Source organism: Urocitellus parryii, chromosome 4 (genome assembly GCF_045843805.1).
Source record: "Urocitellus parryii isolate mUroPar1 chromosome 4, mUroPar1.hap1, whole genome shotgun sequence".
Lineage (NCBI taxonomy): Eukaryota > Metazoa > Chordata > Mammalia > Rodentia > Sciuridae > Urocitellus > Urocitellus parryii.
Window position 1 is genome coordinate 49045490 of NC_135534.1, and position 13698 is coordinate 49059187.

Here is a 13698-nt window from a genome sequence, read left to right on the forward strand (position 1 = left end):
AACTGCTTTTCCCCTGAGGGAATTTGCAAAGTTATAAGCAGAGGGGCTAAGAGATGGAGAAACCAAACCCAGTAGAATTTCTCAAAAGATCTCTATTTTGAAAGTAAAAAAGTGCTTCCAAAATCAGAACTGAATCAACTGGATAACCATGAATGGGGGGCGGGGGGACGACTATCATAAGCTACCTATCACACTATAAAAATACCAACAAACTTAACTGAAAAATTAATTCCAACTGCATTACAGATCTAAAGATGAAAAGTAAAACAAGAAAATTTCTAGAAGGTAACACAGAAGAAAAACTTCATGATCTTGGGAGCAGAGATCTTAAATAGAACACGGAACAAGCAAGGAACAGTGAAGTGAACTTATAGTCCCAAGCTACTTGGAAAGCTGAGCAAGGAGGAAGCACTTGAGTCTAGGCATTAGAGGCCAGCCCAGGCAACTTAGAGATTCCAGCTCTTACAAAACAAGAAGGGAGAAAGAAGGAAGGTAGGGGAAGGAAAGCAGGGAGAGGGGAGGTGAAAGAGGAGGAGGGAGAAAAGGAACAACATAAGAATCACAAACCAAAAAGGAAATGCCTAACAAATTAGCTCTCTATTAAAAGATGGAATATCTTTATCAAAAGATACCATAAAAAGCCACAGACCTGAAGAAATCTTTAATCAACACAGATTACATATATGTATATATATGTATGTATGTACATGTATATATGTATACACATATACACTCGGTCCAGAATAAAGTAAAAGAAAACTGGACAAAAGTCTTGAGCTAGCAATCAACTCCAAAATAGATAGCCAACCAAAAGAGTATTGAGAGTATCTCAGAATCATTACTTACAAGAGAAAAATCTGAAAATAAAACAAATGTCTGCCTACCTACACAACAAATAAATAATTGTAATATATTCATTCAATGACATGCTATATAGAATATATATGAATAGGTTGCTTCTTCATGCAATACCATTAATTAATCTCACAGATTTTTTTTTCTGAAAAGAAAGAAGTAGAACAAATACATGTAACCAGAGGCTTGGGATGCTGAGGCAGGAAGATATCGAGTTCAAAGTCAGCCTCAGCAATGACGAGGTGCTAAGCAACTCAGTGAGACCCTGTCTCTAAATAAAATACAAAATAGGGCTGGGGATGTGGTTCAGTGGTTGAGTGCTCCTGAGTTCAATCCCCAGTACCAAAAAAATAAATAAAGAAAGAATAAATGCAACCACTTCCATTTACATAAAATTCAAAGACAGGAAAGACTAAGCTGTAAAGGCGGAAATCAGGATTGCTATAACGCTTGGGGGAAGCTAAGGAGAAAAAAGTATAAGGGGGCTTTTGAGGTACTGAATTCTTAATCTGAATGATGGTCATATGTATATTCATTTTGAGAAAATTCAAGTTGTACATTTGAGGTGTGCATTTTCATAGATGAATATTCCATTTCAATTTTTAAAAACTGTCCATTTGAAAGGCAAAGAGGAAAAAGAGATAAAAAGGGCAGAGAGGCTTAATATATACCAATCTGACTAAAAGTCTATTAAATTGGCTATACCATTTATTATTCTTTAGATTTTATCAGTAATTTAGATATTATTCTAATAAGAAATTGAGTATCTTTTTGAATATCTGTTGGTAAAGCCACCCTAGGTCAAAGAACTATCCCCTTCTTAGGAGGTGTGGCTTCTCCTTGATTTCATCTGACTGCAAAGGTTATATGATTTTATATGAAGGCCAGAGGATATCTTATTTGTAGGGGCTATTGTAGCTGTTAAATTAACTGTTTAAAGAGTAAAACCCAGCTATTCAAATAAATATTCATTTTTCAAAAATTGGTTTTGAAACAACTAGTGAAATAAATAAATAGATAACATTTCTGTAACACAGATGATTAAATATTTATTAGTTAATCCATTACTATGAAAAAACATAAGGTTTCAAAACAGCATTTTGAACATGATAATACAATTTTTATAGAATAGATTACACACACATTAGTAATGGGAAAAGATCTATAAAATGCACATTGAACATTAGCAGTTATAATAACAGTCATTGCTTGATGTTTTCTTTTTTACTTATATTTCTATTTTTCATTTTTTCTGTCGTGGACGTATATTACTTAAATGGTCAAATAGTTAACCTTAATGTACATTAAGTTTTGTAACACAATTAATTACTAGAAGTAAGGATAGGTTATCTTTAGTGATGTAGGTTATGACAGTGGGGCATAAGTGAGGGTTTTGGGATACCATAATTATCCATTTCTTCAAATAGGTACTATTTAGATGGGATGTACAGCTTGTGGACATTCACTGAGCTGTACACTTTTCTGTATGTATAATTCAATAAAATGTTTACCAAAATATGAAAGGTGTTTTTACTTTCCTAATAAGATATTCTGCGATTTCTTTTGCTTCATCTCATATATGACCTTAACTCTGCTTATGTTCTTTAGATCAGAACACCACATCAGAAAAGAAAAATAATCTCATCCTGAATATAGAAATATTAAATTATTCTGAGCCCAGATTATATTAGTAACATTTTAAAAATATTTATGTAAGTTTGATTTGGTGTTTCCTTTTTTCTTGTGTTTTTCCTGTGTTAGGTTGTTGTTTTTGTTTTTTAATTCACCTCAGTGAAGGCTTTTGCCAGTTTACTTCAGTTAAAGAAAATTTTATGGCACAGAAATCTCGTGAATGTAACTTCATTTTAAAAGTCAAAAGTTTCATTACAGATAGCAGTTATTAGTGGATCACTCATATTTACCTGGTAATGAGGCTTATACCACTGCTTCAAGTCCCAATCCCAAAGAATCATCTGGAAAAAAAAATTACATTTGGTTACCAACCAGAAATAAATGAACAAATATGTGTAAAGACAAATTTTAGTCTCCTTAATTATAGCTATCTCAAATAACTTAAAATTAAAATAACTTTAAAGTAAAATATAAATCCAATATTACATCCAATCATTAAATACAAAAGAAAAATTGAATATCATCAAACTTTTCTTCCCCTCCCCACCCTCTGCAAAGTCTTATCATCCATCATCTTAAAACCAGTGTCAATGGGTGGAGCTATTTCTTTACAAACAAGGCATTTTTGTGAAAAGCACTTTAAAAATCTTGTTGTATTTGGGGTTAGATTAAGTACAAAAGAGTGAATTTATAAAAATAATACACACGCCTTCTAATATGCAGATAAGTAATGGCTGCTTGCCGGTTTGTCTCCTTTTTAGGCTATCAATGGTAACTTCTTAGCCCCAGACTAGTTTTATCCTTCCTTTCTTCGTAAGAGGCTTTCTGGCTGATTCCCTTTCAAATATAGTTGTTACTACACTCAAGGAGACTTTAATTTAGTAGGTTACAATTGCCACCTACTATTAATCCTAAATTTCTTTGAGGTTTATTGAGTTAATAAATAAGTCTCAACCTTTTGCTTAATTCATTTTACTTGCTATTTTCTAGTTTTGGACCTTACTCAAATATCAGACTATTTAATTTATAATATAATCATTATTTCTATACATTGAAATATTTGTTTCTTGTCCTTGGTTTTAAATCTTTTGGTTGGAAAAAGTCTTTAAGTGTTACCTATTCTACCATTGGTCCAATATTTTATCAGGATTTGAAAAAACTAAAAGGAACATAAAAATATTTCAGACTTTGCAAGCCATATAAGGTATCTATGGCATTTTCTTTGTTTTTGTGTTTCTTTTATACTTTATAAGTTTTTTTTTTTTTAATTCTTAGCTCCAGGATCATGTAAAAACAGGCTGATGGCAGAATTTTGTCAGTGGGCTATAATATGCTAACTCTTATTTTAGCTAGTATACTCAAAATTATTCAAAATTCCAAAGAAAATCAAGATATTCTGCATCCACTTACTAAATTCATGAACCACTATCCACAAAATAGTTACACTGTAGCTACAAAATATGTTATATATTTAGCAGACTTACTAAATTTACTCATTAAATTTATTTTATATGACCATAAATATGGTCCTTATATAATTATTTCAGGTTGTGATTTGACCAGCATACAATACAGATTCTAGACAAACTCTTTAGGGAAGCTTAAGATGTTCATAGCTTCCTAAAAATATACTAAGGTTAATAAATAACTTACAATCCCTAAGATTCTTTTGTACTTAATATACTATTACCCATTTCTCCATGCTATTTGTCTACAACTGGCTCTTTAGACTCAACTGGAATATTTTACTTCTGTCTATACTTTAGCTTGTCAAAATTTATTTGGAGATTGAGGAAGTCTACAAACGCTTATTCATCTTCCTCCGATCATCAAAACATTTGTAAATCTGAGTTTTCTCAAGTTCACTAATAATAGTCTAAAATAGACAGGAGTGAACTCTGAGTTTTATGATATGTCACTAAAAATTACCTATGAGATTGGCATGAAGTCAGTAATTTGTATTCTAAATCTATTTCTGTATTTCTTCCACAAGGATATCATCAAACAGATTCAATAATCTAAACAGTAAGTTTATTTTTTTGCTAATTCAAGCATACCTCTAATAGAATACTGTAATACTGAGTTGTCTTCTTATCTCTCCACTTCCTTGATCCATGACTAAATAAACATTGCTTTTAAAATATTTGCACTCCACTAACAAGAGACATATTTGTATTTATACATTCCTCATTGGTAGTGCCACCACTCCAAGCAGGTGAATTTTGACAATTAAAATAATGTTTAGCCCTCGAAAGGCCACAATACATAAACAGATACATTGCACATGAAGAAATAAATCAAAATTTATTATTTATCATTATTATTATTATTTATTATTAAAATTTCATGGAGAGGGATGGGTCAACAGGGAAAAGATGTTCAAAGAGCTCCTGGTTGAGGTGTGGAAATTACAAAGAAAAGAGGTTGAAAAACACTGATATAAAGGAATCTGCTGATAAATTAAAAAGAGCAATCCCATTTTAGCTTACATTCTAAAAGCATTCCCCAAAGCATTTCAAGGCTGCCTACACAAAAGGGGCTGCTAACATGAGAAGTAATGTATACTCTATTTCAACTGTAATCTTAGAGGTCTACAAAACTTCACAATTTGCAATGCTTTTTTCTCTCCACTTACTCTTTTTTTATGCTTTTATTAGTCCATTATAGTTATACATAATAGCTGGGTTCATTTTGATGTAATCAAACATGAATTTGGGAATTTAATCTTGTTCCATTTCAGTCCCTCTATTTACTTGTTTTAAATCTCTCTACTATTTTCTGTAGAAAATGTAGACTTGTTGTATAATATATCTCTTAATAAATTCACTCCTTCTAGTCCTTTCTCCGACTATGGTTTTCTCCCATTTATATTTGTTAGGTTGGTTTTAAATCAGCTCTTAAGCAGCAGCTCACTCTTATTTGCAGTCACTTTCTACAGGATCAAAATTCTCACCCAAAATCAGCAGGATTAGGCTAAAATTTCCTTCATAGCAAGAATTAAAAACAGACACAGTGAAAACCACAAAGAGCTAGCAAACAAACCTCCTTCTAAGTAATTTGAACTAGAATATCAAAATGATTTTGAGAAAATGAAAATTTCTGGAAAAAAAAAGAAGGAAAATAAATGGCCCAGGAATTCCAGTTAGGTATATTCTTATAGCAGCATTATGGCCCACAAAATCATAAATATAGAAATTAAGAGTAAAAACTTAGATCATATGCCAGCATAATGGCTGACTAGAGGTGCCCAGCAAGATTTCCTACACAATAAAAAGACCAAAACGTGCAAAGGACAACAACTCCAATCTATTGAAGTGCTTGAGACAAAATGTTGGGATGTGGCAGAATTCTGCACAGAAAGGAGACTCAAGGTGTTCTTATAAAGATGGTAACAAAGCACACATCATCTACTATTCCATATTTCCAGTCAAGACCAACCCTGAATCAAGAGAGATTTCACACAGAATAAAGTAAGCAGAAGATCCATAGAAGACCCAATAATGCCACAGACACCTGAAAAAAAACAAAGAAAACAAAAACAAAGAAAGCCACAAGACTATGGGACACCACGAATCAAACAAATGTTACCATTCATTATTGATATACCTGAAGGAGAAAAGAGGGGGAAAAGGCATAGAAATCCCATTCAATAAAATAATAGCTGAAAACATACAAATCTTCAGAAAGATATGAACATCTAGGTCTAGAAAGTTCAAAGGACCTCAAATAGATTTGGCCAGAAAAGCCCCTCTGTGAGGCATATTAAAGTCAAACTGTTAAAAGTCCAAAAACAGAAGGAGAGAAGTGTCAAATGACATACAAGGAAATTCCTACTAAACCAATAGCAGACTTCTCTCTAGAAACCTTAGGAACCAAGGAGAGACTAGGGTAATATATGCAATGTCCTGGAAGCAAAGAATTATCAACCAATAATGTTATATCCAGAAAATTTATCCTTCAGAAATTAAAAAGAAATCAAATCTAAGAAAAAAAATTGAGGAAATTTATTATCACCAGACTGACTTTACAAAAATACTAAGGAAGCCCTACAGTAGGGGTAAGAAATGATAACTACCATCATAAAAATATGCAAAAGTATAAAACTCCATAGTAGAGAAGATGCAGGGAAAAAAAAAGAAAAATAACAGAATCAAGCATTAACAATACAGAATACTAAATTCACAAAGATGAATAAGAGAGAAAGAAATAAGGAAGAAAGGAAGGAAATGCAAAACAATGAGAAAATAACAATGACAGGCATATATCTTTATTTATCAATAATAATCTTGAATGTAAATGAATTAAATCTCCCAATTAAGTATTTAGACTGAATTGATAGAAAAAAAAGACTAAATTGATAGAAAAAAAAGACTCAAGTATATGCTGCCTGAAAGAATTTCAGTTCATAAGCACAAAAAATGGCAGTCAAAGAATGAAAATAATATTTAACAAAAGCAGAAACCAAAGAAAAGTGAAGATAATACATGTGTGTGCATGTGTGTGTGTATACTAAAATAGACTGTAAAAACAACAAAGAAGGTCAGAAAGGGAATCAACTTAACCAGAGGAAATAATAATATAAATATATATGCACCCAATTATATAAAGCCAGAGCACCAATTATATAAAGCAAACATTCTTAGATCTAAAGGGAGAGATAGTCTTTAATATAATAATAATAATAATAATAATAATAATAACAATAATAATAATAATAGGGGATATCTCAACTCCCCACTTTCATCAATGGACAGATCATCCATACAAAAAAAAAAAATCAACAAAGAAGCATGAAAACCGAACTATACTGTACACCAAATATACCTAACAGCCATTTACAGAACATTTTTACCTAACAGCTGTGGAATACATATTCTTTTCATCAATCAATGGGATGTTCTCCAAGGTAGACTATATGTTAGGCCACAAAACCTGTTGCCTAATATATAGTTTTTTTTACAACAAATTTGTAAAACCTGAAATCATATTCCATATCTTTTCTGATAAGAATGAAATAAAACTAGAAATCAACAAGAACTTTACAAATTGTACAAATACATAGAAATCGAATAAGGCAATCTTGAATGCCCAAGGAGTCAATGAAGAAATTGAAAGCGAAATTTTAAATTTTCTTGAAACAAATGAAAATGGGTTTGGAACTCCAAAACCTACATAATATAGAAAAGTATGATTAAGATCAAAGTGTATATCAATAATTACCAAAATAAAAAAAAAGAAAGAGTTCAAATGAACAACCTAATGATGTAACTTAAGGAAGTAGAAAGTCAAGAACAAATTAAACCCAATATTAAGCAGAAAGAAAGAAATTACAGAGACAATAGAAGAAATAAATGAGTATAGACAGGCACAGTGACACATACCTATAATCCCAGTGACTCAGGAGGCCAAGACAGGAAGATTTTAAGTTCAAAGCCAGCCTCAGAAATCTAGTGAGGCCCCAAGTCTCAAAATAATAATAAATAAATAATAGTAATACAGAGTTAGGGATGTAGTATAGTGGTAAAATACCATTGGATTCACAATCTTCACTACCAAAAAATAAAATATGAATAGGGACTTAAAAAGAAAACCAATGAAATAAAGTATTGGTTTTTTAAAAAAGAAATCAGGGGCTGGGGATGTGGCTCAAGTGGTAGCGCGCTCGCCTGGCATGCGTGCGGCCCGGGTTCGATCCTCAGCACCACCTACAAACAATGGTGTTATGTCCGCCGATAACTAAAAAATAAATATTAAAAAATTCTAAAAAAAAAAAAAAAAAAAAAAGAAATCAACATCAATGAACTTTAAAAGCTAGACTAACCAAGAAAAAAAACGAGAACCCAAACAAATAAAATCAGAGATGAAAAAGGTGGTATTACAACTGATACTAAAGAAATACAAAGGGGATCTCTGATGGGACTATTAGGGATCCAATAGGACTATCTATTAGAGACTATTATGATCAATTGTACACCAAAAACCTACCAAAATTGAACTATGAGGACACAGAAAACCTAAGCAGACCAAAAAATCTGAAATTTGGTCAGTAAGAAAAATTTCCCAACAAAGAAAAGCCTAGTATTAGATGGCTTCACCACTGGCAGTGGCAAATTTACACTTTTCAAAACCTTTTAAAAGTTCTTCTTTAAAAGAAGAACTAATGACAAAATGTAATACTTCACATCAACATAATAAAGAACAAAACCCATATGATCACTTCAATAGATGCAGAAAAGCATTCAATAAAATTCAATATTCCTTCATGATAAAAGTACTCAAAATTAGGTATAGAAGGAACATACCTCAATACAATGAAGGCTATGTATGCCAAACCCATGATCAACACCATATTGAATGAGGAAAAGCTTAAAGTGTTTCCTTTATGATCAGGAGCAAGTCAAGGATGCCTACTTTCACCGCTTGATTCAACACAATACTAGACGCCTTAGCAAGAGCAATAGGCAAGAGAAAAAAGTAAAGTCCATCCAAACAGGAAAGGAGGAAGTCAAATTATACCTGCTAGTAGATGACATGTTTTCTTTTATTGGACCCGGCAGGTTCCAGAGCATGTTTGTACTTAATAGGCCTGTAAAGAGAACTAATGACACTGGACAGAGGGGGAGATATCCAAAGTAGCAAAATCTTCAAGATTTTAAAGATTTTGGAGATATTGCTAAATGCCTCTGTAATATTAGAATACATATTATTTTATATATATTATATATATAATTATATATTGTTAATTATATACAATATATTTATAATACATATTTATGACTATATAAATAAAATGTATATATGTAATATATACACAAAAACGTAAAATATATACACATAAAGCATATAAAAATATATACACATTTATAATATTAGGAAGATTTTAAACTAGGAAACAGTAATAAGAATATTAGCCACTTTCGGGCTGGGATTGTGGCTCAGAGGTAGAGCACTCGCCTAGCACACTTAAGGCCCTGGGTTCAATCCTCAGCACCACATAAAAATAAAATATATTGTGTCCACCTATAACTAAAAAATATACTTTAAAAAAAGAATATTAGCCACTTTCCATCAAATTACAATCTTTGAATCAACAGATTTTCCTCAAATAACTGTGAAATTAAGATTAATTCTGATTCCCACAGAAATCTCAATATTATCATCTTCATAACCACTATATTCTTATCAGCCAGGCAGGTACCCAAAGATCTGTTTATTCTTTAAAAGTCATCTTAGTTAAAGTACCATGTCTAAATATTATTAATATCTGTTAAATATGCATTTTAACTATATTATATCATATCCACCCAAATATGAAAGAACTTAAAAGTAGTTTTCTGAAGCCTAAGGTGTTGATAAATACAGTGATATATATCAGAATAAATGTTAAGTATAATTCAAGAACAGGACTCTACTATAAAAAGAACATTCATCTCTATGTGTGATAATATCCACAAGCACATGAAAACAAAAGTGTTATTAGGATACAATTATCTAAAAGCTGGATTTTTAAAAGATGGTTATCCATTCTCTTTATATTCATCTGCACATTGTCTACTTTGAAACTTTATCAAATAATGACAGGAAACACAAAAACCTCTTTGGTAAACCCAAAGAATTTTCTAGAAAAAAAAACATAATATTTTCTTAGTGAAGATTTTTGTTCCTAAAAGAGAAGAGACTAACAATCAAGGCACCAGATTCTGTGCTCCTCATAGCAAAAGCATATAAGATAAAATATTACTGTGTAATAAAACTAGTCACACAAATGATAAACATTATGTTGAAAGAGAACAGATCAAAAAATTTCCAAATGTATTTACCATTTGACACTTTGAGACATCACAGAATGGAAAAGACCTTATACAATGCAAAAGAGTAACTGCTGTTACATTTGTACACAGCAGATATTTTACTTTACTTCAAGATAAATACACTCACGTGCAAAGTCTAAATCATCTAGATATTTATGCAATACACATAAGAAAAGATAGGAGGCAGCTTTTGTGCTTATCACTGAAAGAACCATATTATAAAAGGTGACTTTTCCTTTTCGTAGTGGTAGAGGTACTGGTATTGAATCCAGGGTGTTCTTTCAAGGAGCTACATCCCCAGCCCCTCCCCCCTTTTCAAATATTTTTTTAGACTTTGATGGGCCTTATTTTATTCATTTATTTACATATGGTGAGACTTGAACCCAGTGCCTCACACATACTAGGTGAGTGTTCTACCACTGAACTACAACCCCAGCTCCCCCAGCTCTTTTTATTTTGAGAAAGGGTCTAGGTTGCCCATGCTGGCCTTGAATATGTAATCCTCCTGTCTTAATCTCCTAAATCACAGGGATTATAAATACGTGCCACAGCACCCAGCAACTTTTTCCTATTTAATGACTTCTTTGTAAACTATAGTATAGACTGGGAAATGTCTGTTGGAATCAGTTCTATGAATGAATGAGTTATCTGTACCACAAGGAAGAACTTTTCAAAACACTGAGAGTGCTACACTAACTACAAATCTACACATTGCTTTTATTCACAGAAAAGAGACAATGGTTAAAATATATGTGCTAGACTATGTTTCAATGTTGAAGAAACAGCATAAGGGCTGGGATTATCGCATAGTGGTAGAGTGCATGCCTAGCATGAGTAAGGCACTGGGTTCAATTCTCAGTACTGCATATAAATAAACAAATAAAGTCCATTGACAACTAAATAAATATTAAAAAAAGAAAAAAGAAACAGCACAAATGTGGACTGCAGATAGCCAAGTGGTACAGTACATTCTGTATTATAAGACATCATTTAATGAAAGTATAAAATCTTAACCTGCTCTTCTTAGGAGCTTTCAGTATTATTTGTTTCCTTTTAAACTCAAATATAATACACTATTAGAGATTATTGTATCTTTTCACACACTGTGGTTAGATATTTAAAACTAATTTTAAGAAAAGTACTATTTTTTCTAAGTAACATACAAGGTATATACTGTTTTTAAAAAATGTTACTTGATTTGATAAAGTTCAACCCAAGACTGTGCATTTATTTAAATTGAACTTCTCTTTGTGGTTAAAACGCTGAATCCTGATAAAAGTTTCTGTTTGAATATGTTTGTAAGTCTAACATGCTTTATGGAGCTCTACAAAACCACCAAAACCACAGTGAATCATCAGCAGTACAACCAGGAGATGTTATCAGGTTCAATTACGTCAATGAGGTTTTAGTTCATTGTTCCCCATGTAGCCAAAAAGAAAAACATATATGTGTCCTCAAATCAAACTTACAGAACTGTTAAATTTATGTGCAATTTAAGAGAATACTTTTGATAGTAAAACTCTGAATTATCTTTTATAACATCCTGTACTCTCCTATTTTTAATGACATTTTACTTGAGCTTTATGTACAAACCTATGCTAATAAAACTGAATTTCAGCACTTGCAACTTTTTCCATTTCTATGCCAATTTAGGACTAATGAAGACAAACATTTAATTCTCTATGTTTATTGAACAGAAAGCAAAAACATAAAAGGATAGTCAAAAAGTTAAATTAATTATAGTTAGTTTAGACTGAAATGCAAAGATAGTAACCTTGATCCCAATGAGACCAAGGAAGAACCCCATTTAGAAAAAATGAGAGCAGAACTAGTAATTTCTTAGAAACTAATCTCTTTACTATTCTTACTAATCAAGTAATATGATGATGTTCATGATGACTTACACTGCATTGTATGTGCCTACTTAACATATACTGTCTCCTTTAATCTTCACTGGAATTCTCTGTATTTCTGTAATTCTCAACCTTATTTCTCTACAGATTATACAAGAAACTATTGAAAGTTACATGACTAGTAAGAGGCAGAGAATTTAAATCCTCATCTGCTTACTTCTAAAGTTTTAACGATTATTAACCATAAATTACATGATGTATACTTATCATTTATTAAACAGTACCATATGTTAGCAGTGTGACAGGGTGCTTGACAGCATATGTGAAATCACAGCAATTTTGCAATTAGCCCCTCTATATATGAAGAAGTTGAGGCCTAGTGATTATACTAATTACTTTACACTTGACTCCCAGATCCAGTTTTTGCTCTTCTCTGGACCCTGGGGAAGTTTAACCCTATGTATTCTGCATCATCTGAGTAACCCTGCAACTTGTTTTTTCTTAAATTTGGCCAATCTGAGCCAAGAGCTGGAAACTGGAGATTGGAGGAGAGAGAAAGCAAGGCTACTCCAATTCTCTGCAGTACCACTGTCTAGCAACAACTGTCTACTGTCCTCAAGACTACAGCTCTTACCAGGTGATCCGTTTTTGAACTTCAGCAAAACATCATTTCTACCCTTGTTCCTTCAGTCCCAGGTGAGGTTAACAGTTTTCCATAGTGATCTAACCTCTTGCCTATTCTCTTGACCCTAACAAAGGAGACTCTTCATTAAAATGTTCTTTTTTGAACCATCACTGAGTAAATTCTACATTTTACAGAGTCCCTAAGTAATACAGAGATTTGTTAACAAAATTCTTCCACATGGCAACTAACAAATGGCAGAGCTAGAATCTGAACAGTGGTTAATCTCCCTCCAATTTCATTACCTTTCACTATGATAGAAGGTAGTGATTTATACTGTCTATATAAGACTTTTCTTTTCACAAATGAAAAGTTTCTACCTAGACCTTCTGTTTACTTATGAGATCATCAAATTATTCTCTATTACCTGTATAGATATACCTTGCATTTCATTCTGTTACTGCAGATGAACTGTGTGAGGTCTAGTCTACAACCACAGATGCAGATTTGACTCTACTAGTTATATATCACCAGAGATTCTCTGCTACAAGGTGGAACTACTGCACAAGGGCAAAACACTAGGCTCCACTATTCATTGTACTCTACAAATATCTGGAGTCTAATTGGAAGGATAATAGATTTTATTTAAAGTTAGCTTGAAGGAAGATAGAAGAAACTTTTATTTTCAAATGTCCATCTTCTGAGGGTCTGGGGCAAGGAAAGCTTTTGTAGGAAAGCATTTAAAAGAGAAGAGGCATCCAAGTGGGACAACAGGCAGGAAATGTAAAGATGCAGATTTAGTTAATCTGTGCTACACAGGCCAGGGCAGGGAACAGTTCCTATTCTCAGCGTTTTTTGTTTTTGTTTTCCCTCCCTGGGGGGTTGGAGGAGGCAGGACAACCCTTCAGTCTTTACTTTCAGTATG

The 13698-nt window shown here is 32.4% G+C and overlaps 1 protein-coding gene across 1 annotated transcript in view; it reads right to left on the bottom strand.

Moving 5' to 3' along the window:
* Positions 1-13698, bottom strand: part of Pde3b (phosphodiesterase 3B) — a 172778-nt gene that overhangs the window by 62127 nt on the left and 96953 nt on the right. Inside the window, exon 2 of the mRNA XM_026398986.2 lies at positions 2778-2828. Coding sequence (XP_026254771.1) covers positions 2778-2828 — 51 coding nt within the window. The remainder of the gene's footprint in view (positions 1-2777; positions 2829-13698) is intronic.